At 38.2% G+C, this 26,173-nt stretch overlaps 4 protein-coding genes across 5 annotated transcripts; 1 reads left to right on the top strand and 3 right to left on the bottom strand.

Moving 5' to 3' along the window:
• On the bottom strand, positions 1,818–6,190 carry LOC109722159 (protein HEADING DATE 3B). The gene is made up of 4 exons (XM_020250055.1): positions 5,615–6,190; positions 3,743–4,611; positions 3,183–3,234; positions 1,818–3,085 (listed from the first exon to the last, which is right to left on the bottom strand). Exons 1-4 carry the CDS (start codon positions 5,849–5,851, stop codon positions 2,198–2,200), a joined length of 2,046 nt encoding a protein of 681 aa, XP_020105644.1. The 5' UTR covers positions 5,852–6,190; the 3' UTR covers positions 1,818–2,197.
• On the bottom strand, positions 8,200–13,462 carry LOC109722524 (piRNA biogenesis protein EXD1). Of its 2 annotated transcripts, none has more exons than XM_020250616.1 (10): positions 13,191–13,462; positions 12,370–12,542; positions 12,012–12,143; positions 11,891–11,941; positions 11,442–11,538; positions 10,522–10,568; positions 9,982–10,198; positions 9,240–9,369; positions 9,121–9,163; positions 8,200–8,527 (listed from the first exon to the last, which is right to left on the bottom strand). In XM_020250616.1, exons 1-10 carry the CDS (start codon positions 13,252–13,254, stop codon positions 8,453–8,455), a joined length of 1,029 nt encoding a protein of 342 aa, XP_020106205.1. In that variant the 5' UTR covers positions 13,255–13,462; the 3' UTR covers positions 8,200–8,452. The 2 variants fall into 2 exon arrangements, with proteins under 2 accessions (XP_020106205.1, XP_020106206.1); XM_020250617.1 differs by having other exon boundaries at positions 12,370–12,446.
• Positions 15,900–17,713, top strand: LOC109722265 (glycylpeptide N-tetradecanoyltransferase 1). The gene has a single exon (XM_020250237.1). It carries the CDS (start codon positions 16,193–16,195, stop codon positions 17,513–17,515), a length of 1,323 nt encoding a protein of 440 aa, XP_020105826.1. The 5' UTR covers positions 15,900–16,192; the 3' UTR covers positions 17,516–17,713.
• On the bottom strand, positions 21,447–21,872 carry LOC109722134. Its single transcript, XM_020250020.1, has one exon. It carries the CDS (start codon positions 21,870–21,872, stop codon positions 21,447–21,449), a length of 426 nt encoding a protein of 141 aa, XP_020105609.1.

The raw sequence follows: 26,173 nt of genomic DNA, 5'->3' as shown, positions 1-26,173 counted from the left end.
AAAAAAGCTTGTTTTGGTGAGGGGGTAAAAGAAAACTACGACGGAAAGCTTAAAAAGATTATTCTCAAAATCATATCATATGATACTCTTTAAGCTACATATTGGGACAAACTATGGTCCAAAATAACCACCAGGCTGGGTCAATTAAAGAAATGATTACTCCGGCCTAAATTTCAGAGGCCCCAACTTGGCCTGTAAAAATTGGGTCAACTGGACTGGATTGTTCTGGAATGGGCCGTGAGCCCATAACCCGAAGAATTTGGTCCCAGAACTCGGCCACAGGAAGAATTTGGCGGGAATTGTGCCCACCTTCTTCGTTTGATGTCCGAAGAAGAAAAAAAAAATTTCCGAAGTTTTACGAGTTATGAACGATCGCACGAAAATTCGACAAAGAGAAAAAGAAGAAGAAGAAGAAGAAGAAGAAGAAGAAGAAGAATTGGAACGAAGGGAGTAGTAATCAGTCCAAGAAGACGATTCAATTCGATTGGTGCGTACCTAGAGAGATCAGGGTTTAGGTGGGGAATCCGATCATGCGGAGGCACTTGAGCCCGATCTCGAAGTGGAGGTAGGCGTCGCGCGCTGCGTACATGATCTGCTCGTCGGTGAGGTTGTTTGCGCCGTAGTCGCTGTCAACGATCCCCCGCGGCTTCTCCTCCACCCTCGTCCCCTCCAGCACCAGCGTCGCCAGCTTCTCCAGCTCCAGACCCTCGATGGCGATCGCCCCCCTCACGTGCTTCGGGATCCACACCGCCTCCTTCCCGAACGCCCGCGACGCCGCCGTGCGGAGCTCGATCGGGCGCTCCACGCGGAGCCCCCACTCCGCCTCCAGCTTCGCCGCCGCACTCTTCATCCCGATCCCCACCACGCTCAGCTCCCGATCGGCGAGGAGCTCGCGGAGCGCGGCGATCTTCGGGGATTTGCGGCGGCGGTGCCAGCTCCCTTCCTGGTAGAAGAGGACGCGGGAGCCGCCGAGGCAGAGGGCGATGGCGCGGTAGGGGTGGGAGGGGTGGGAGGGGTGGGATCGGGGGCCCTTGACGGAGCAGGGAAAGGAGCCGAGGGGGAGGCCGCGGAAGGCGACGAGGCCGGCGACGAGGGGGCCGGGGCGCCTGCGGTGGTCGCGGCGCGTGGAGCGGACCCAGTCGCGGACGACGCCCTCGTCGTCGTCCCAGTAGGCGCAGGTGACGTCGACGAGGCTCTCCCGTAGGCGGTCGCCGATGCGCAGGATCCCCTGCTCCAGGGCTCGCCGAGGCTCGTCCTTGGGCTCCTCCCTCTCCAAGGTGATCTCCTCCGCGGCTCCTCTCATGGCGGCGGCTTCGCGAGCAAGGAAACGAGATGGGGAAAGAATTTGAAACTGAGAGAGGGGTTGTGTGCGGGGAAGAGGAGGAGAGGGGGTTCGCCTCCCACCTCAATTTATAGGGAGATGAGGTTTCGATCCCATCGGGTGTTTGTTTGAAGAGCGAAAGGAAGCGGGAGAACATTTTTTTTCGCATGGACCCGGTCCACCACATCATCACCCGTGGACCAACCATGCATTTAAATTATTATTAAGGTACCGTTTAGTTCGGGTATAAGTAAGAACTAACTATTACAGAGATAGGTACAAGTATGGGGATAAGAAAAATAGGGTTTGGATGAAAATTGGGTTGTTTCCAACAATTTTATATAGTTTTATATAAAAAATAGAGGTGTTGGTGGGGATAATCGAGAACTACTATTCTGTATAAAGGGGGACTATTCCTATCCCTATCCCNTAAAAATTTTAAATGCAAGTAAACCCACAGAAAGTAGGCGGTGCGTAATAATCTTTACTATCACAATAAGTTTGTACACTCTCGTACTCAAAATACTTGTATTAGAATCAAATCTGTCGGGCTATAGAATACATAATTCCACTTGACATACAATTTGGAGGTTACAACAAACTTTGCCAAAATCCAAAATATTGCTAAATGCTGAGAATTATTATTTACAGGCCAACAACAAAGAGATCAGAACAGATACATGTACTAACAACCAACATAGCTCAGTAATACTTGCTACGAAGACGAGATAAAGCTCGGGCGGTGAGCGCACCAGCAAAGGAGAAGCGGAGGCTGAATCTCAGCCACTCTTCCCTCTGGTTTCGTAGGTCGTAAGAGATCGATGGCTCAGATTATGCGCCCAAATCCAGAAGCAAAATTCCGGGAGAGATAGAAAGTCATGGCTCGCACTGATGCCTCTCCTCCTGAATCGACCTGAAAATCCGTGCCGCCGACGCGCTCGCCGACCTGGCATTGTGAGGAACAACCTTGATTACCCGTGCTGGGTTACCCCTTCTACTATCTGCGGAGCGAGAAGGGCTTTTCTGGGAAGCGCTTTCGTTGGCAGCTGGAGCCATAGGAAAGAGCGGCAACGCATCCCTCCCATCTCTTTCTGCTTTCTTGCAGGGACTACTCGCGGTGCTCCCTTGTATCTCACTCTCCTTCGACGCGTGAAATTTCCAGAGATAGCCAGAAAAAGCGTCGCTGTTTAACTGCGACATGTTAGATGAGCTAATAGAGTGTTGCTTGGCTTCCCCATTAACCCACCCAAAAGGTGGAAAATAGTTTGTGGGCAAAGCAGGAGCTCCGTTAAAAGGCGAATTCATGAAGTCGCCTGCAGAAGAAGGCTGGCTTAAAGGAGGGCAGCTTGGATATAGAGGGGCCATAATGCTACCAGCTGGTGGGCACGGTCCGCTATAGGGTTTATAAATAAGCCCTTCCGAAGGGGACATGACAGGGATTAACCACTGGTTTGGAGGCGGGTGAAGACACCAAGCATTAGGTTTGTTCTCAATACTGGGTCCGTTTGATAGAACCTGATGAGGAGCATTGCTGTCGCCTCCGTTTTCATGAGATGGGAGAGGTTGGTTTCCTTCTGTGTTATCTTTCGAGCATTCCTCCGTTCTCTGCTTGGGCCTGTGTACATGATCCTTCTGTTTAGCTGATTGTGGCTGAGATTTTGCATTAGATTCAGCTGGGAGGTTCTTAGTGGGCGGTGAAGATTTCTTCAGATAAGGATTGGCTTCAAGAAGTAGATGTGGCGATGCTGCAATCAACTTCTGGACCTGTTTATTATCAAGTAAACTCTAACTTAGGTTCAAGTCATTTTTCAAAATTTAAATTTGTTTTCTATTAAAGAAATTGGTTTAGAGGGTGGCTTACTTTAATCAATCTATGAAGCTCGAACACTTGGACCGCGAAAACCCTCTGCTGACTGTAAAGCAAAATATTCAGAAAAACCAAGAATAGAGAGCGGAACTAGCACAGCACAGGTAAAATAGCTATTAGTTAGCAGGTAAAGGGGAAGTGATAGTATTTCAATTATTTTAATGTGATTGATGTTACAAGAAGAGAAAGTAAATAAAAGGGTGGAATTTGGGAATTAAATTAAAGCAGTATTCGTGTCAATAATAAAATGGTTAAACTGTTAGCCGGGTAAATCAGCTAGCTTATTCCATAAATATCTCAATCTATATTTTTATCATCCCTCGTTCATCTGAAAAGAAAAATTGAAGTTTGAATAAAAGTTGATTTTTCAAATAAATCTGATGCATGAAGTACCAAGTTCAAAAATTGTAACTTGAAACTCTAGGCTTCACACAAACTAAAGACACCGTGAAATCGAAGCCGAAATAATTCTCAACAAAAACAGGATAGCCACTGTAATAGTTTGGGATGAAAATACGCAAAAAGTAAATAAACAAAAACAGTATGAAGCTTACTTGACTATAGCTCTTCTCGCTTTCCAGAAATGTTTTGGACCAATTACCCCAACAACATCATCTGGAGATACTTCCAACCCTGACAAAGATTCCACCATCGAAGACTCAGATAATTCATCATTTTGTTCTGCATCTTTCAATTCCAATGGCCGATTCTCGTTATTATCATCACCTTCTCTAAAGCAATCATCACCCAGATTTGAATTCCTACTAATATTCCTTATATTCGACAGAGAACGTGGCCCCATTTTCATCCTTGTAGTACCTCCATTACCACAAGATTCCCGATACATCTCTTCCCTTCCATTTCGAGATTTCCCAAAAGAGTTTACAATACTTGTGCGGTCCTTATCTATAGAAACTTTGTTAACTGGGGATGGTTTCCCTAATTTTTCTCTAGATTCTTGATTTGATGAGGATTTTCCATTAGCTTCTTTTCTTGAATTCACTTCAGAGTTGTTATTTTCTTCCAAGTGCTTGCCGTTAGAACTTGGGCAACTTTTCTTTGGATTTCCGGCATCAAAAGGCGTCAGTTTTTCTTGCCTCATTAAACCATCCTTTTTCGAGTGCGGAGAAACCCCTGATCGAACAAAGGTAGGAACCCTAAAATCATCTTCATCACCCAACTTCTTCCCACAAGAACTTTTCACATTTGTTTCCTTTATACCTAGTGCACTACATTCAGCAACTGATCCTCCAGTGTTCATCCCCTTGGTCAACTGTTTCGTAGACCGCCTTTCCGAATCTGTTTTTATGGTACTAGCATTGACCCCATTGGACGACGGGCAATTCATCCTCTCAGAAGAGTGAATGGGTGTATGAGAAGGTACAAAATACGAAGCAAAAAGGCTCCTTTCATGGGCAAAACCCTGTAGGCAATAGAGTGTATCTTAGCATAATAATTCAGAATATGTAAAAGTAGAAAAAGGGTTGCAACCACACAAAGCATGTATCGGAACGGAAAAGATAAATCTACTCAAATTACAGCAGATAGACAATGAGAAACGTAGTCATCCTTAACGTGAATCATGTGAATCATATCTAGGGCAACATGAATTGTAGCAGCATAGCAGGCAGAAAAGGTAGAACAACACGATCACAATAAGTGAAGAAGTAAGTAATGGTGAAAAGGGAAAGAAATTAGATAGGATAGATCGAATAATAAAGGATTAGGAGAATGGGATAAGTTAAAAAGAAAGAACAGATAGAAAAGAACAGATAGAAAATAAGGCTGAGGGCCTATTAAAAAAAAAAAAGAAGATATGATCCCAGTAAAAGTCCACCATGAATATTCCTATACTAATGTTAAAACCACTTAAAACTAGACAAAAGAGGACTCGATCCCAACTAAGCTAGACTGAATCAAGATCACTTGGCTGGTGCTAAATTGAATCATGAAGATGTGTCTTCACATAAAAAAAGAAGTGTAATATCCAAATTGATTACGAAGAACCGCTATGAGTGCTATTTTCATGAAAGCATCAAGTGACATAAATGAGGCGCCGAAAATGTCCGGTCCACAGACTAGATTAGTAAGTTTAGAGTTAAGATAGATGAAGGGAATCTGACAAATCGCAAATAAATTCACAGTTCGCCCCTCCGAAAATAAAACCTGAAGAAAAGTATATAGTTACAACCTACATAGCAATATACAGGACTCTTAGATCCTAAGAGGGCCTAAAATACCATGATGGGAGACATTTTGATTCGCGCCGCGCGGCGAATTAAGGAATTAGATACACCAACAGTAAAATCTCATCACCACTACAATGGAATCAACGCACATGAATTGCATCACCACCATTTCACACACAAAATTACTCGGAAAAGGCATGAAATTTGAGCTAGGAACATGACAAGAGATGAAGCGACCTGGGTCGCCGAAGTGGAAGGGACGGCGCTGGTGGTGGTGGCGTGCGGGGGAAGGGGCAAAGCCGAGGCCTGCGAATTGAACCTCTGAGAAGGTATGCTAAACTGCTCGTAGAGCGCCATCTTGTTCCTCGGCGGCGCCCGGGGGCCTCCTCCTTTGTCCGCGTCGTTCACGTGGAGCCGCGGAAACAGGGGCCCCGCACTGCTACTACTCTTCTCCTCCTCGTTCCCCCCTTTCATCAAAACACAGGATCGAAAAGGCGAAAAAAAATCCCCAATAATCGGCGCAAAATCCCTAGAAAGAGAGCTCGTCGGGAATCAAAATCGGAGCTTTGGAGGAGAAGGGGGCGAATCTCAGCTGGAATTGGTGGTTTCCGGAGAGAATCGGCGATTGGGAGAGGATTTGGGGGAGAGGAGAGGAGAGGAGAGGAGAGGAGGGATCGGAGAGAGGAGGAGGTACAGGGCAAATAATAATATCTCGAGAGAGAGTGAGGAGGTGGAGAAGGAAACAAAAGAGGAATAGATTCGGGGAAAGGGAGAAAGGGAGGCTCGCTTTGGATTTGGGATGCCACCACGGATCCTCATCCACAGAACGGGGAGAAAATAAAAAAAAATAATAATAAAAAAAAAAATCCATAATAAAAGTTTTTAAAAAAATAAAAATAACAATAAAATAGGGAGAAAAAGGGCAAAAAAGTGCTGATGAAATGGGGACCACAGCACATTGGGCTTGTTCTAGGGTTTCCTCAAATGATTTGGGAGAGCTTTACTTTTTCCTATTTTTATTTTTTTGGGAAATGATGTTGTCATAAATGAATTGTCGGGTCGGTTTGGAGAAGGGAATTAAAAGAAGCTAAAAGGAAAATTAAAAAACCAAAGAGGAGAAAAAGATATCTTGAAACTAGATATTTGTTTCTTCGTAATTAATATGAGCGGATTTGGAATCTTGGATGAGATTAGTTTTGAGCAAAGAAACTTTGAAATTGGGCATTTTGATATTTAATATCCGAGATTTTAAGTTTAAAAAGCTTAATTATTTTATATCTCTAACTAGATTTTTTTTAAAAAATAAACATAGTCTGCTATCTCCCTCTCAAATAAAAAGAATTATAGTATAATTATTTTTCTGCCCATGCTAATTAAAGGTTTTGATACAATCAATCTAACTAATCTTCTTCTATTAAGTACAGCAGCAGATCTCTAAGTTAAAAATATTTGTATATATTAGACCAATATTTGTAATATTTCGTTTACAAAACGGACAATTTGTAGAAACAGGATTCGAGATGAGTAGGAACCAAAAAATAATAATAATAATAATAAGGATCTTTTAAAAAATAATAATAATAAGGGGAAAAGGAAAAGGGGTGAGGAGAAGAGTTACATAGAGCGCAATCGACGTGGTTAAAAATATGAGGCTCAGGTTTGAGAGACAATGCGTTAGGTGGGATCCGAAAAGTTAACGTACCTAAGAAGAAATTAGGCCTCGCTAATTTTCAGTTAAGTGCCTAAAATTTTTTTTTTTCCAATTTCGGCCCAACAAACAGAGTACAAAAAACAAGAACAAGGAAACAAAATTAGGGAAAAAAAAAGGGTCAAAAAGTAGAATGTCTTACTCGAAATGTATAAATGTATCAGACAGTAACTTTTAAATAATAACGGTTGAATAAGAGAAAAGTGATAAAAGTATGCATGTCTTAAACAAACACAAGAACGAAAGAGAGAGAAAGTGGCACGTCGCCATATAGATTGGATCGATATTTGGTCTAAAGAGATAGAATTAGGGCTCATTTGGATACACTATAAAAGGTTATACAGTTAAATTATGGTGTACATATAGAAAAATTATCCTATGATATGTTTACAAACCTCAAAAAAAAAACCAATGTTTTAGAGTAAAATAATTATCCACTCCAACCCGACGAAAAAAATTCTACCATTCTTTAATTCAACATTCAACAACGCGTCAAATTTTAAATTTTAATATAATATTTTAAATTTTAACTTTTAAAACTTTAAATTTAAATTTAAAAAGTTAAATATAGATTTTAAAATTTGATTTCGCATAGTAACGTTCATTGCTTAAACGGTTTAGATTATACTTTAATTTAGATAGTTAAACTTGAGAAATTATTTTTTCGAAAAATATGCAGCACACTACCTGCTTCGTTTATTTTATTTAGAAATAAACTTAGCTGAAAATGTGAATCAACTAGGATTCGAACTTGGGTCTTGAATATCAACCACTAAGCCCTTTGCCACTTGCTCTAGGGACGGTCGGTAAACTTGAGAAATTGTTGATAAGAAAGTTTTAATCAATTCAAAAATATTTAACGCATAAAATATTTTCGACGGGTATTTCAATTTCTCACCAATTGAAGAAAGATTGGCCTATAGGCTTTTTTTTTTTTAAGAAAAAAAAAATTAGACCTCTTACACTGAGCATTCATTATAACTTCTGAATCTGAGCACTAATCATAACTAAAAATTTTGTAATTGATATTCGTGGTCTCAAGTTTGAAGCCTAGATAGTAAACCAAATCCGGTTTGAGTGCTCACCAATAATAACATAATCAGAGTCATAGAATATGTGTAAAAGATAGAGAAAAATACGTGGCAACAAGGCTAATAATCATTGTGAGCTTTGACTTCCCAGTTTAACTTATCCTATGAACAGAATGAAAAGTCACAATAAAACCAACGAGGAGTCACCACAGCTAACTTAGAAACCATTAAGTTTTCGCACACCACACATCTCATATATATATAGGAAACGTCCAGGAAGTAAAAATCTAGATTCAAGTAACATATAACGAAGTTTTTATGGCGCGCCAAGGCTTGCTACAGATCCAGCATGCGACCCCGAAGGATTGCCTCGGCTTTTCGCACCTCCTTCACGGGCCCAATGATGAAAACCTACATAGAAAGTGCGACCGAGATGTAAGTGTAGTGATTGTGAACATAAAAAACCTTAAGATATATGCATAAGCTTCTCCTCTTGTAAACTTAGAGAGATTATGATCCTTCAGATGCATTCGGCACATATTTGTACAGAAGAATTCGGCACATACAACAAATAATCACTGTGCAGGAGCTGTGAATGGGCAACACAGAGAAGTACTAGATTTACCAAGAACTCATGAATGTAATCTGTTTTAACTTCTTTTCAACATCAGAGTTAGCAAAGATTCTAGTAGAGATTGGCTCAAGGACGTTGTGCTTCTGAGATAAATGTAGTGCGTCTGAGATTATCGTATATAAATAGCTGAAATTTTATCATAACCTTTGGAGGGATCTCTCACAGGTTTTGTATTTACCATTTTATTAATACACGAGCCATGCTCGCTTGCCTCAAAATTAGGAGGAAGAAGAAGAAGAAAGAATATTTAGCTAAAGGAGCTGGCTGTTATCTAGAGAGCCATGAAATTCCATCAGTGAAAAAACTAAGACCTAGCATTTCAAGAAGTCCAATCGCCTTTTGAATCGCTTAATAAGGTAGCAAACCTTACCCTATCAGGAGGACCCTTAGCACCACCTATATGAATTTCTGCCCTGCAGCATGAGAGAAAAAGGATCAATGTCACAAAAGAAAAAACCTTTGATGAATATATATGAAAATAGTACTTACTTGCAAGATTCTTTTACAGACATGATGGAGGATCCTTTTTTCCCAATAATTCGTCCCATTTTCCCAGGAGGAACATTTAATACCGAGAGAATTTCTCTGTCAGGAACATAATCTTCAGTGACTAGATCATCTGTTCATGGAATCCATCAGAAAAATTTGATTGGCATTTGAATATGCTCAGACGAATAAAATACATTGTAGAAGTGCTGAAATTCCTCAGGACAGGCAAGAGGTTTTGAATCTAAAGTTATTCACATGCATTTTGTGCTGAAAATTTATCATTGAAGCCATAATAATTTCATGTCTTTAACAGGTGATTATTTCGAGCTTCTGGGAATTGTCACACTGCTATGCAAAAGAAACCTCTTCTAGGATGCATTTCTAGAAAGTCTAGTAGTTTTTATTAACAGCTGATAATGGTTCTGAGAACTAAAGAAAACCTTTGATATAATTTGACTTATGAGCATTTATGTGGTCATGAACGCAAAACAAATATACTTAGAGCATTTTGGGGTCTTATTGTTCAACTATCACATAGCTATGCATAAAAACCCCATTTTAGATGCATCTTAAGAAATGTATGTTCTGATGCTCTGATTATATTTGTTTTAGAGTTGTCTTTCTGATCCTACTGCTATAACATTAGTAAACTCAAAATACATCCACATTTTACATAGAGAAGCTCTTTTAAAATTCGACTGGAGTTTGCATTCATAACTTTCTATATGAACTGGACTTTTACCAGGGAAAGGAGGAAGAGGAGGCCAATCTGCATAGTCATTATCATTAACACAGAAGCACCTGCAGTACAATGAACTACGAACAGCGAGAAGCCATAGGGATCTTTTAGTCAACTTCTCAATCATTTTATGATAAATGTGGAGGAGAAAGCGCACGTCATCTGTAGCTGCTCGAATCATCATCTCGGACAGCGGTCTATATGTCCAAAAAGCAGGGTCCTGATTTATTAAAAGTATAGAAATATTACTTTACGAGATCATGGTACAGTGTCTCTATTATTTGGAACAAGACACATGTATTTCAATGCAATCATTATTCTGAAGTGAAAACAATCGAAGTGATGGATATAAGATTCTACTTTGAGAAGTGGACTTCAAATAAGAAAAATTCAGACGGTAAATGATAAAAGGGTTCAAATTACAGAAGTGAAGAATTTTAAATAAGAAAAACTCAGATAAACAGATAATTATTAGCACCAATTAACTACTTACAAAGTAGACAGCCTATTTCAAGATACAAAGGGTAGCATGTAAAAGCTAACCTGCCTTAGAAGAACTCGCACCTCTTCCTTTTCAAGATACGATATTCCTACATAAAGCAGTACCAGTATATCATGCCATACAAACAATTGAACATCAAGATGCAGAAAACAATTGAGGTTCACTCTTCCATACAGCTGCTATAGATCTACATAAAGTTAGGATGAACAAGGATTAAGTGATGAAACAAGTAACGACAGCAGAGAAATCACACATTTCGAGTGAGATTTAAAACTACATTTAGATGTACTACAGAGAGAATTAAAATTTGTGATTGGCTGCTGAATCATTTAGAATCATCCCTTTTAGGATAAAAAATATAAGAAGTACCAGGAGCTGAATCAGGAAGGGGCAAATTTTTGGTATGATAAAAATATGTCAAGTTTTTCCTCTGATTCCGGAAAGAATGAATAACAGATAATCTGAATAAAATGCAATATAACTGCAGTTTCAACTTGCAGAACAATATTTGACAATTTGCATATATATAGTTTCAGGCCTTTGCATATATATGGTTCAGCATGATGGCTACCGAGGCATTTGAAGGGTTGTCAATTGCATAGCCATTAGCACAGCTGCTCATAAGTTCAATTACTATCATGTTTTAGCAACTCCCATTTTTTTAAAAAAAATAAAATAAAAATTCTGTGACGGCAAATGTCTTGTATAAAATGCAACTACTCATCGTTTTAGTCAATTTAACATCACCATTTGATTTGGTGTACCTTAAGCTAAAAATTTTCATCAATATATGGATTCCTGTTATCCTCAAACAAAGACTGGTATAGCAACACGGTAATAAGCTACAAGAATGTCAAGCAGAAATAAACAACTGCACTCTCCCGATTCTTCTGGCATATGCAGAGAAGCAAAATATAGAAATTCATAGGAAGCAAAAAAAATTCTGAAGCCATGAAAGTACCACAATAATGAGGATCGGCAAGAAGGCTAACGAATGATATATAGTCATCAGGTGCCCACTTTCTTCCTTTCTGCTCCTCTATCAGAGAATATGCTATCTGCGTGCACAAGAACAATTAAACATTCCGACCACAAATCTCGTTATTAACTCGAAGAAAAAATGGGGAGGATCACATGATAGCTCACCCATTTAGAATGGACAGTTTAAAGTGACGGTTGTATCCAAAAATCGAAGAGTAACCGAAGGACCTAACTCTTTCAAAACATATCATAATGGTATAATCTCATGCGAGTTAAGAGCTCCAACGAGATACAAAAGTAGAATATTAATTGACTTGATCCACCAAAGTACCATTTGAAGACTATTAAATGGGAACATCGGATTGTCTCATGTATAATAAAATAAGAATAATAATTATATTAACAAAACCATGAGAAAACAAGAATTACCTGTGTATCAACAACATTGTGCAATTTAATGCCAAACTGAAAAAACAATGCCTGCATAGAAGTGTAAGGTTCAAGCATTACCCATGAAAACCTTTCCAATAACAATTAAATCATTACCAACCTCACTGTCTCGTTTGCAGTCATGAATTACTTTTGTGATGTAATTAGACTCAAGTGCAGGTTTACAGGCTCGCATGACAGCCTCCCCTCCCTCAATAGCATCAACTAAGTATATTGCATCAGGAAATGCAAGCTGAAAATTACGGCAACAAGAGAAATGATAAAAAAAACGAGATTAGTAAGGAACACATATGGAACTAATAATGAACTCTGATGTTCAGATTTTATTGTCCAGGCACTCATATGCATATTTGATACAAAAAAAACTTAAAACTTTGACGCAGCAGTATAATGTGGGGCGACAAAAATTCCAACCGAATGGTGAACTATTTTCAGCCAAACATTTCATGTTACTTTACCTGCATTACACAAAGAGCACCATGACGACAAAGGTCCACACCCTCACAATCAAGTCCAATCACAAACTGCTTGTCAACTGAGGGTTCAAGAAACTCAAGTGGGAGTTGAGAAGCACTGGTGACAATATGAATAGGAACTAGCGAAAATTGAGCAATGTTATCTGAAAGTGAACCTGTATCATACAAAAAAGAGAAACTAAATCTACTACAGTACGATTGTACAAGACAGCGGTAGTGAAGAGAACGGTAAAAATCAAATAATTACAAACACACAAAATACAAATTAAGTAAATCACGGGAGTGAGCACCAAATTTAGTGGTTGAAACAGGCTTGTATCAAATATGATCTACTACTTTTTCTGTTTTAAGATCCTAGCCCTCTGCAAATGCTAGAGAATACTCTTTTTAAGGCAACAGCTCAAAGTAACATTTCATTAGGTTCTCATCAGGTCCCAGTCGTGGATCTACTTTAGACGGAGGAATCGCTTCTTGGCACTTTAAAAGTTAAAAGCAAACGATAGTAATAGCAGTTTCCAGGGAAAGGGGCGTAAAAAATAGTTCAAATGATTTATACATGATAAATGTTGGTTAGAGCACTACAATTCGTTGTTTATGACCTACCCAAATTCACACTAAATCATCAAAGCCTTCATATGAAGTTCAGAACAAGGTCAGAGATACGGATTCTGATTAAAACGACATAGAACCTTAAATTTTTAATCAAAACATATCATGCGAATTGATCAATCATACAAGGATAACGTAAGCGATTCAGGCGACGATGCGATGAATAGTGGAAACAAAAGGGAAACGTTGAGCACCTGGAGACGAGGCCATGGGAACGCGAGCTTGGCGAGGAGAAGGAGGAGGAGGATCGGACGCCATTGTAGATGCTTCGATCTTCCTATTTTAGTGTGTGAGGAAAGGGGGATAAAAAACTTGAGCTTTACGAGGTGAGAAAATAGGTTTTGGTGGCGCGAATAAAATGGGATTAAACTTCCAATTTCGGGGATTTTTTTTGATCTTTTTCACCCTTTTCTATAATTGGGCGTTTGGTTTCGTTTTTATGAGCCGCGAATACAACTGCCACGTACATGAGTCTCGCATTTTGTGCCCTGTATAAGCAAAAATAATTAGGCAAAAAAAAAAAAAAAATTGCATGGAGGTCCCTCAATTGCATGTATGCTATTTTTTAACCAGGATACCAAACTTTTGTTAATATTTGTTAAGTTTTTGTTTTTATTTAAATTTTATCAATTAATTACCACAAAGATTTTATTGAATTTAGTTAGTGATTTTGTTTTTTTTTTTGAGAAAATAGTTAGTGATTTTGTTAAAGTTTATATCTCCCACTACCTTTAAAAGTTGCTATTTGATATTACCATAAGTCTTAAACTGTAGATATGATTCAAGGACCATCTCCTATGGTCCTTTGCTGCGGCGTGTATCACTTAATAAGCATAGTTTGTGACTTTATCTATTTTTGATAAAAAAAAAATTGATCAAATAGTAACAACTTCACAGCAAATTTTCTCGTCTAAAATACTAGAGCGTAAACACACTCGTGATTTCAAAAGCTCAAACTGTTATCATGTACAAATTAGAACGAATCCAGAGCAAATCAAACCTAACCAACATGTGCCGGTCGGTTCGAATCGACTCAGTTGATTGAATTGTATCGGGTTTGAACTAGCAGTAATTAGCTTTACTCGAAATCAAGTTCGGATTTGGGTTTTGCTCAGATATATCCAAATACCTCGCAGGTCTTGCACTCCAGAGGGGCAAACGAGCTCAAGGTTGCAAAATTGGTCGCTCACTGACCTAGTGTTGATCAAGTCGGGTTGATCAATTTATACGAACCAGAAACAATTACAGGTTGGTCGGGTCATGTTCAGGTCGAACCACATCGACACATTAGTTGGTCATGTTAAGCCCGGTTTAGAAATGCCCGTACACGTGGCATCTCCCGAGTCCCGATGAGCTCGTAACTAAGTTTTGTACGCCTCCCCGTGCATCGGATTCGGAATGTCCCGGACTTGCGTGGGGTGAAAATGTATGAAAACCCCTCAAATTTAGTTTTTGTTCCTAGGAACCAAAATCTAAATGATTTTTATCAAATAAATCACTTTTCAGCAAATAAGCCTACATTTTTTTTTAACAATTAACAGTTAATAAATTCATTAAATTTGACAAAACTATTGACTTAGAAAATTTACACTAAGGCCCTATTTGGATACATAGTTAAAAAAACTCCATGGAATTTTTATTCTATGGTTTTGGTCTAAATGAAATACGGAATCCTGTAACTACAAAAAAATTCTACAGCTTCATTTTTAAGCTGTTTGGATACAGATCATATAATTCCACAGTATTTATAACAATTAAATTTCTAAAATTTTGAAATTCAAAATTCAAAATTCAAAATTCAAAATTCAAAATTTAAAAATAAAATTTTAAAAATTAAAAATAAAAATTCAAAATATAAAATTAAAATTTAAAATTTAAAATTTAAAAAGTAAATTAGATTTTATGTTTTAAATTTGAAATTTGAAATTTGGAATTTGAAATTTCAAATTTGAAATTTGAAACTTTAAAATTTAAAATTTAAAGTATACCATTTAAACTTTAAATTTTGAAATTTAAAAAATCTATAATTAAAATTTTAAATTTTAAATTTAATAATTTATAAATTTACATATTTATAAATTTAAAATTTAAAATTTAAGTTTAAATTTAAATTTTGAAAATTGAAAATTAAAAATTAAAAATTAAAAATAAAATTAAATTTTAAATTTGAAATTTGAAATTTGAAATTTGAAATTTGAAATTTGAAAGTTGAAATTTGAAAGTTGAAATTTGAAATTTGAAATTTGAAATTTGAAATTTGAAGTTTGAAGTTTGAAGTTTGAAATTTGAAATTTGAACTATTTGAAATTTGAAAATTGAAATTTGAAATTTGAAAGTTGAAATTTGAAAGTTGAAAATTGAAATTTGAAATTTGAAATTTGATATTTGATATTTGATATTTGAACTTTTTGAAATTTAAAATTTGAAATTTGAAATTTGAAATTTGAAATTTGAAAATTGAAATTTGAAAATTAAAATTTAAAATCAAAATTAAAATTGAATTTTAAAATTTTAAATTTTGAAATTTAAAATTTTATGTTGAAATTTAAAATTTAGAAATTGATACATCTTTGGGAGCCCAAAATGGTGGAATTTTTTTTCTTTTGGTTAAAGTGGATTGTAAGTTTACTTTATTTTTTGGAGTATAGTATAACTATACTCCAAAAATTACATTATTTTTTTTTCTTCCAAACGCTTCATAGGATTATTTTTTCCTACCGGCGTAGGATAGTTTAACTATGCTACGTTTTTGGAGGAATCCAAACGGGGCTAAAAAGAAAAGGTTAACACGAGCTAAATTAAAGTTTTGGGGGCTCCTTCAGAAATCACCATAGGTGGGGGGGTTTCGTACATTCTTACCAAGTAGTAAGGACTAAGGAATGGTGCGGCTTACTTCGCAGATGGTTTAATGGAGAAGCGTCCAAAAGCGGCTCCTTTTCTTCATCGCCCCCGCCCCTTCCCTCTTTTACCCCTCCCTCCCACACCCCCAATCAAACCCTAATCTCTTCCCCTTCACCTCACTAACCCTCCCAAACCAAGCCCTAATCTAATCCCTCCTCTCGATCCCAGGCCCCCTCACGTCGATCTCCTCCTCCGCGATCTAAAGGTAACAATTCGATTTTGCTTCTGAATCCGATACTCAGATCTCGCTAGGCTTCACCTGCTGCTGCTGCTTCTTCTTCTTCTTCGATTCAATATGGTGGGATCCTCGGAGGAGAACAACCCTAACGGCAATCCGGATCCGAATCCGCCGTCGGAGGCGGCGGCGGAGGCGGAGGCGGAGGCGCCGCCGGAGAGCTCGATCGAAGCCCTAGCGCGCAAGGTCCAGGAAACCCTGAGCCTGGGCGGGAAGCGGCACCGATTCTGGGAGACGCAACCCGTGGGGCAATTCAAGGACCTCGGCGACTCCTCCCTCCCCGAGGGCCCGATCGAGCCCCCGACGCCGATCTCCGAGGTGAAGCCCGAGCCGTACAACCTGCCCGCGCCGTACGAGTGGACGACGTGCGACATGGAGGACGAGCGCACCTGCGACGAGGTCTACGCGCTGCTGACGAACAACTACGTGGAGGACGACGAGAACATGTTCCGGTTCAACTACTCCAAGGACTTCCTGCAGTGGGCGCTCCGCCCCCCGGGCTACTACCGCGCCTGGCACATCGGCGTCCGCGTCAAGGCCACGAAGAAGCTCGTGGCCTTCATCACGGGCGTGCCCGCGCGCATCCGCGTGCGCTCGGACGTGGTCCGCATGGCCGAGATCAACTTCCTCTGCGTCCACAAGAAGCTCCGGTCGAAGCGCCTCGCCCCCGTCATGATCAAGGAGGTCACGCGCCGCGTCCACCTCGAGAACGTCTGGCAGGCGGCCTACACCGCCGGCGTGGTGCTCCCGACCCCCATCACGACCTGCCGCTACTGGCACCGCTCCCTCAACCCCAAGAAGCTGATCGACGTCGGCTTCTCCCGCCTCGGCGCCCGCATGACGATGAGCCGCACCATCCGCCTCTACAAGCTGCCCGACAGCCCCGCCACCCCCGGCTTCCGCAGGATGGAGCTGCGCGACGTCGCCGCCGTCACCCGGCTGCTCCGCGACTACCTCGCGCAGTTCGCCGTCGCCCCCGACTTGGACGAGGCCGACGTCGAGCACTGGCTGCTCCCCAGGGACGACGTCGTCGACAGCTACCTCGTCGAGAGCCCCGAGACCCACGAGATCACCGACTTCTGCAGCTTCTACACGCTGCCCTCCTCCATCCTCAACAACCAGAACTACACCGTCCTCAAGGCCGCCTACTCCTACTACAACGTCGCCACCAAGACGCCCCTCCTGCAGCTCACCAACGACGCCCTCATCGTCGCCAAGCGCAAGGACTACGACGTCTTCAACGCCCTCGACGTCATGCACAACGAGTCCTTCCTCAAGGACTTGAAGTTCGGCCCGGGAGACGGCCAGCTCCACTACTATTTATACAACTACCGCCTCCGGAACCCTTTGAGACCGGCCGAGCTCGGCCTCGTCCTCCTTTAGGTCGGTCGCCTTCTGCTATTCTCTCTTCTTATTACATCAGTTTTATTGATCCTTCCTTCCCTTATTAGTGGTTTCGGTTTCCCCCCCGTTTTCGTCGGACTGCTCCGTCTGATTTATGATTGTGTTCTCTTGGCTTGGATGGATCCTTTATTGATTGCTAGACTCGACAAGAAATTTTTTGCTCTGCTTTATTTGCAAGTTCTCCTTGTGGTTGAGTCTGAGTGTGAGTCTTCATCTTTCGTTTGTAGTTGCAGTGAAAATGTAGTTGCATTCATGCTGCTTCGCTTCAGTATTGCTCATCTATCTACTATAGGCATTACATTTAGTGATCCAAACTTGTGTAGCGGTTAAAGTATTGGAACGGCAAGACCAAGTATTCAGAAGATCATCGCATGCAAAACACAGCAGGCAGAAGATAAGGTGCAAAATCACGGTAGAAGAAGAGAATTGACGGAGCAAAACGATAGTTGTTAAAGGAGTGAAAGAATCTCTAGTGCTGATGATTTTAGCTGTTTACGGCCTATACTGGATCGTGAACTTCTTTTTACACAGCAACTTTTAGATGCCTCAGTCTCACTGATGGCACATGACACGCCTAGTTCTTTCCCCCCGTTTGCATGAGAAGCTGTTGAATTGAAGTAGATACCATCAGCTTTGCTACCAAATCTTAGTAATGTACATATTCAGATCTCTAATTACATACTTCCTCACTAGTTTTACTCAAAAAGGGCTGGGGGGTTGGGCGGAATCTCACTAGCCAGATCAAGTAGGCCGTATCTCGTTATGACGTAGAATTTAGGGCAAACAAATAAACAGCAGCATCATCGGCATCCCTTGAGAGTTAGATATATCAATCAGGCTGGATAAGATACATGAGCAATAGTAGGCTTGCCATTTCTCTTTTTCTGAGTCGTACGAACTTAGCGGGGAAAAAAAAAAAAACAAAGTTGGCCATCAAAGCGATACTCTTTTGCACTCCAGGTAATGGCAAACTTGTCAAGGCTTGTAACCAGAGAAGCTTGATAGTGAAGAAACAGAAGCTTAAAAAATTAGTAAAAGCTTTGCTTGGGTCCTCAAGAAAACCTCCAAGCAGAGGGAATTATTAGTAGCACCTATTCTAAGGGGGAAACAAGAGGAAAGGTATATATATATACATAGCATAGGTTATTCATATTCCATACAGGTATATGTACATGGAGAAGCATAGTGTGCACGCTAGTCCTCAAACTAGAGAAGGTAGACAAATGCCTTTTAACTCTGCTGCCGAAAAAAGGCGATGAAACTTAAAAGGCAAAAGAATTGATTCCTTTTCAGTGTTATGTTTACACATATCTGGAGGGACCAATAATTCTATCCAGAAAAAAAAGAAACAGCTCAGTAATGATGATTAGGAAATTGAGGATCTTGTTAAATAGAAAAGTAGGTTGTGATGTATCTCCATTCTCCCTGAAAGAAGCATGTTGAGCAGTGCTTGTTGGTAAGTTCTTTCATTTGCCTTTTTCTTTTCTCTTGAGTGAGCATGTTGAGATCCATGGTATAAATATGCACAGTAATGTATAACTGGATAAGTTTTTGTTTTTTGTTGTTTTTTCTGTGGTTGAAAAAACCAAGCCTAGGTTTATGGGATGCTTCAGTTAGTATTAAACTTATGTGCTTGATGCCAAAGGGCTATGCTGCTGGTGATGCTGGTGTCGACGTCTTTTTAAAGTCGATGGGCACGGCTCTGTTTGGTTTGGGTTGGAAGAAAATTTGAAATCAAATGGATGACTTCGGATTGAGAAAATAAATCACAACCATAACTGAACCAATAGTGTGGAAAAACAAATCGAACCATTTGATTTGGTTCAGATGGGTCTGCTGGTTTGACAATTTTGATACCAAAGTAATATGTATAGTTTATTGGTTAATTTTTTAAACTTTTAATTTATCAAATTGATGTTTGGGTTGGTTTTCAATTTACCAATCCAAAACTAAACTAGAATATTTTTATTTGAAAAGTTTTCAAATTAAAACCAAATCATTGAAGAGCAAAATTGATTCAAATCAAACCAAAATTATCAGTTTGGCATTGTGGGTGTTTTGGTTCCATGCCCCCCTTATCGTAGATGAACTCTCTCTCTTTGTAGGGAATATCTAAAAGTTCTAAGAGCTTACATAATTTCACAAGTTTTCATCATTTGTTGCACTAGAACATGTACATCTCGTAAGCAATGTTGAGATGTCACAAATCACCTGAAATCATGGTCACATTCATACGACTTTGCTCAAAAGAGATGAGCTATAAGATTTGTTCATACAATCAGAAACCATCTACTCAAAAGTAAGATGCATTACTCTCACTAGCCAAATTAAGGGTGCAAAATCTCGGTACCAATTTCACAAACTATGTATGATTTAAGACANACATATTCGCAAGCCTACATATAAGGAACTCACAGTCCTAATACAGGAACCATGAATACATTCACAATATTACGTATTTGCAACCTCAGTTAACTAATTGGAGAGAGAAGCAGGGAGAGAGATGGCAAGGATTCTGGGAGCTTTAGGGCATCCTATTTCTATGGTTTATGCCACTCCAGGTGTGTTATTGTTTTGTGCTATTGCAGCATCACTTGCGGTGATAACCATGGCCATTTTCATTTGTGGCGGCGATCATGGATCAAACAAACGTAGGCGGAAACGTTCGCACTATGCATCGGGTGGTGGTGGCGCCGCCGCTGGCAGTGTCGCCGCCGGTGGCGGCTGTGGCGGAGGAGGAGGCGGCGGTGGCGGTGGGGGCTGTGGTGGCGGAGGAGGTGGTGGTGGCGGAGGATGTTGATTGTGTACCCGCGCATATATGGGACCTATGAAAAACCAATGGCAGTTTTCTCTACAATATTATTCTGCTTGTTGAATAATTTTATTCGTGGTTTGGATTTTCTGAAATAGTACAAAATAATGTTTTGATGATCTTGTTTATATATATATATATATATATATATATATTCTTTTAAGAAGCAGCTAATAAAAAAATTCTCAAAATTTGATCAGAAAAGAAGCTCGCTCATTCAGCATATGCTAACATGGTATTTTGTTTCATTAGCTTTCCGTAACTAACATAATTATCATTCTGTTCATAACTTAAATCTATGTCCTCCTGAATAGTAAATGGCACCCATGTGAAAACAGGGGACAGGTTGTACTACTGATTTACCAGAAGCCACAAGTTTGTGGGCTACTACTGCATGACCAAATTGGTGCAGAAAATATGTTGGTGTGAAATTTTTGTGGCCTGGGAAATCCTATACTTGGGAGGGTCAATATGCAAACAAACTAATGTGGTACTGAGAAATGATTGATCGGCCGAACATAGTTTAATAGGTGTGTTTGGTTTCTGTAAAAGTTGTCTACTTTTCTGTTTCTCTACTTTCTAAAATTATATACACTTCAATGCTCTCTTCTTTTTTTTTTCTCACCCTCAATCATCTTAATTCCTTGTATCTTGCTGGACTAAAATAAGGAACCAACCATGCATATGGAATTAAAAGATGGTGTAGAAAGAGTGAAGTAAGAGAGGTGCCATCATGCTTAAACCTTTGATTCACACCAGCCAGCAACTTGCTTCTTCAAAGAGTCAAATCAAAAAAAAAAAAAAAAAAAAAAAATTTCCCCACAAAATCCAGAGCCAAGTTAATTCAACCACCTTCTTCTTAAGAAAACCAATTTAAACAAGCTAATCATCTGAAAAGGACCAAAAGAACCAAATAAGTTGTAAAAATCTCATCATCATCTTTGATCCAAACCAACCAACCAACCAACCACAAAAACATAAACCCAGCATAAAAAGTAGGATCAAAAGGATAATAAGAGGAGAGAGAGGGGGAAAAAAAACCCAACCTTTTTTGCTTTTCTTTTTCTTTTTTTTGGGGGATCGAGGATGAGTGATGGATCACCACCAGCCATAGACGGCGTCGTTGTACCTGTCCTTGAGCCACCTGAAGCTCCTTCCGAAGGATCTCTTGAGCTTCCCCTCCGCCGAGTAGGCCTTGTAGCTCGCCACCCTCTTCTTCCTCTGGAACTCCGGATCCCCAAATACCCACCCTCCACCTCCACCACCACCACCGTCCTTGTTCTTGCTGCGATTCGACGAAGAAGACGACGACGAGGGTTTGCTCGGAAGGGATGGTTGTTTCCCCCCGTACACCTCCATCCCCTTCGACGCCCTAGGGTCGTATTCGTATCCGTATTCGTATTGGTATTCGTAGGAGGAGAAGTAGCCGCGGGAGCTACTGCTGCTGTACGATCGGAGCCCGTACGGCACCACCTGCATGCGCCCGTCCGCATACGATTTCGATCTGTATCCCTCCCTCGCCATGGGTGCTCTCTCTCTCTCTCTCCCTCTCTCTCTCTCTCTCTCTCTCTCACACACACACACAAAATCTCTGTTTTTTTGGAGTGGGAAAAGGAAAGAGAAGGGGGGAGAAACAGAGGAGGAGGACTCTTCGCGGCCGTTTGATTAGACTTTTCCTTTCCTTTTTTATTTATTCTTTTCCAAATTTTATATTATTTTTATTTTAAATTTTTAAAATTCAGTGATTCTAGTCAACTAGATTTTAACATTTCCATCAAATTTTTATTATGTTGTACCATATAAAGCAAAATAAATTCATGACTAAATAGTTGAAGGAGTTATTATATGATGAGGGAACTGCCAATAAATAATAATAATAATAATAATAATAATAATAATATGATGGTTGAGGTGTTTATGTCAAACAGGATATGGACTTTTTTTATGTACTTTGTTCTGAAAAGTTGACCATTCTATTCAAAATGTTTGACTACGCAGGAGCGGGGATGTTGATTGGTGACTGGTGAGTTATATTTTTTAAGTTTTTTTTATTTTCAAATAGAGAAAAAAAAAAGTTATGTTTTCTGTTGCTGATCTTTGCTTGGTTTTAGAGTTTTTTTTTTTAAAAAAAAAAATACCAAGATCACAGGAGCAATTTGTACTATAGTTAGGGTAAAAAAATTCCGAGTATGGTTAATTATAATAAATCTGATCTGACAATATCAATTCTTTGATTGAAAAAATCAATTTTTATGGTAAATTTCGAGAGAGAATGTGGGCGTCTGAGGCATCGCTTGAGCATCTAAATATTTCTTGAATATCAAAATGGCAATTTTGAATTTGAGCATCAGAAATTGCCACTTTTGCGTTTATTTGAATACCTTTTAATTTTATTGCAGAGAAATTACATATTATGATATATGCTTAATAAATTCCAGCATTACAATAATAACTAAATCCAAAGATTGGGAGGTTTGAGTTCTTTCTACTTTTACAAATAAATAAATTTGTAGTTTTTTTTTTGGAATGAATACTTTTGTTATTTTTCAATATTCCAAAAAACCATTCAAACACCCTTATATAAATATAAATATTCTTTGAATGGTCTAATAAAAAATATTCTAATGCTGCAAAATGACATAGTTTGCAAATAGGCCCGTGAAAAATGGATTTTTTTTTTTTGAAAAAAAGAGAGCCAATGAAAGTGGGGAACCTTACAAAATCCAATTTCAAAATTCAAATTAATTAAAATAGGGGGTCTAGAGTTTTCGATAATGAAGTGTGACTTACATCGCTCAAAGCTCAGTTGTGATTGGTTGGTTGATGCCTAAATTAATTAAGTGGTTGTAGGTTTATTCATGATTAAATAAATTACTTAAGCAGGAAATAGAAAAGCCAAGTGGGATTTAGTAGGTAACGCTTGTAATTAATTAAGTTGGTGTACGTTTGAGAGATACTGCTCTAGATTTGACCTAAGATGTAATTGCTAATTAATTTGCACTATTCATTTACAGTTCCTTTATTTTTTTTTTTATTTTTTCTCAGGTGTACTCATTTTCCATTGTTGATATATATATGCATGAGAATATTCAAAAATAAGTTGTAACGTTTTTGTGGCTAACAAATGGTAGTGCACCTGTTCACAGCGTTTATGTACGCTTTCTTATGCTCACTTATCTCTCCCCTCTTCTTCTTTTTTTTTTCTTTTTTTGATTTTTATTTATTGGAGAGCTCACTTATCAAATACGATTTTTTAATTAGATGTATCTTGTGATGGATAATATGTGGATATGTTTAATGTGTTCGAAGAGCATTAACAACAACTTTTTTTTCGCAAAAATCTAACAACTCACTGACCGTAGCAAAGGGTTTGGTGGTTGATACCCGAGGTCCTAAGTTCAAATCTTAGTTGATTTATATTTTCAGTTAAATTTATTTCTAAATAAAATAAATAAAGCGGGTAGCGTGCTACCTATCTCTCTCTCAAAAAAAAAAAAAAAAAAAAAATCTAACAACTCCCCAGCAACTTGAAGCTACTAAAAAAAAAAACCAGTTGTGGTTTCAAAACTGAACCAAGTTTATTTAAAATTGTTATTCATAAAATATATGACTTCAGCTTATTGCCTAAAGATTTTATTCTTAAAGTCATAATCCGGAGAAATAAACGATTATTTTTTATAATTTAACAGGATATTAGAGCAATAGATTCTGAGTTCATATCACATTAGACTTTTAGTATACAAATTTTCTTTCCTTTATTTTAAATCTACATGTTAAACCTATCAGAATATTTAGAAAAAGTTTAAATTTTTGAAGAAAATAATTATTTTATATTTTTTAATACTCGGAATACACTATCTCTTTCTAGATGGAATTTATGCTAAGATTTTCAAAGAATTTTCAAGTTATACCAAACTCCATCATCTTTACATGTCTATAAATACTGTATACCATCTTCTTCTTCTTCTTCTTCTTCTTCTTCGTTTTTTTGGTAAACTTCAGTTTGCCTTCGTGACGTATATATAGTCATAAGATATTTTCACTTTGCCATCCCGTAATTCAAAATTTTATATTTAATTAGCCTGTTATATATATAGCATATTTTTGCTACGTCGTTCCATGGTTTAAAAGTTACTCTTATTTGCTCTATAATTTTATTTTTGTTTTGCATTAACTGGCCTAGTGTTATACTGAAAATTATTCTATATTTTTCAAAAAAAAAAAAAACTATTCTATTTGATGATAAATCTTTTTCGTTAAAATAAAAATAAAATTACAAAATAAATAAGTGCAATCTTTTGAACCACATGACAACAAAGTAAAAAAAATACACTATACCATGAGGAGGCAAATTGAATTTTATTTTATTTTTTTAATATATAGGGAGAGGCATAATGGAAATAATGGGTGCAGTGCATGCCAACTACCAAAGTCATTTTTTGAGGAAAAAGGTGCCAACAATTTCTTTTTTAACTATCAACCAAGTACCAACTAATTAAAAAGGTGGTAACAAAAAAATATTTATAATTTGCACCTCACTCTTAGTTGGGATTCAGCATAACTAACCCCAACAGCCTCATAAAGAGACATGTCTTCTCCACTGATTAATTACTTCTTATTTATTTATTTATATATTGATGTTTGCGTGTATTATATATTTGATCGCACTTTTTATCTACTAAATACTACATATTTTTTCTGAGTAAATCAAAAGCACATACAGAATAAGATATTAACGCATTCAAACGAATATATATATATTTATACATATCAAGCTATCTAAAATAATTCATTAATTTTCACTATCTTAAATCAGATGCATTAGTAAGTATCAGAGTATATGAACTCCAAAATCTTTTAATTATAAGTTGACACAATTTAATTCTAACAGAAAATTAATTTTGCTCTCTTTTAGTAGCTCTCCCCCTCCCCCCAGTAATCTTTCTTTTCTTTTTCTTTTTTTGTGTATTTTTTTAGGATGCTCTCTCACCAGGTAATCACCTACCTATTGACTAATTTCTTTCTTTGCATTGTTGATAAGAATCCAAAACCAAACTGTTTGAACATCAAACAAATACATGAATGCTTGTTTTTTTCGACCGATGACGTGTCGACTCAGTTCTTCGGATGCTGTTTTGCTTTGTAATAATAGATTGCCCAGTTTCGCTACGTCTTTTCTTTTGAACAAATAATGATAGTGACGGAATACAATGCATTCCCATCTATATGGTTTGAAGTGAACAATCAACAAACTCTAATTTCATACCAAAAAAAAAAAAAGAAGAAGAGTTTCAAATAAACTCATCGCACGTGTAATAGCTATTAGAAATTTTATCTGAGTCGAGGAATGTGTACTTTTAATTATAGGACATGAAAATGGTTTGAGGTTTTCTACATTTACTATCATTAAAAACATTTTACTTGGAAGCATAAAATATGTAGATTGAGACATGTTCATGGGTTTTAATGGAGCAGAGAATGATGTTGCAACAAAATGGTTTGGATTGGCATGAAAATGTCAACAAGCTGCAGTAACAAGAAAAACATATATATATATATAATTTGTAGCCATTAATAAATCTAAGTTTGGGCATCTACAATGTTTAGATTAATTTGTAAACATGACCTCATAAATTAAGTAGCTTTCGTGTCTACAATTCATATATAAAGTAAGATGCTTTGAAATGGCTTATATTTCTCTTTACTTTTCCCCCTTTTTTTTTTAATAAAAAGCAATAAAAAAGTGTACTGGGACATTGACAGAGTAGAGAGTTAGGGAAGTTCCAACTCAATTTGATATTGGCTAATTTGGTTCAATTTAAACC

Source organism: Ananas comosus, linkage group 16, assembly GCF_001540865.1.
Source record: "Ananas comosus cultivar F153 linkage group 16, ASM154086v1, whole genome shotgun sequence".
Taxonomy (NCBI): Eukaryota; Viridiplantae; Streptophyta; class Magnoliopsida; order Poales; family Bromeliaceae; genus Ananas; species Ananas comosus.
Note: the sequence above shows the minus strand (reverse complement) of the source record. Positions and strands in the feature narration are given on the sequence as shown.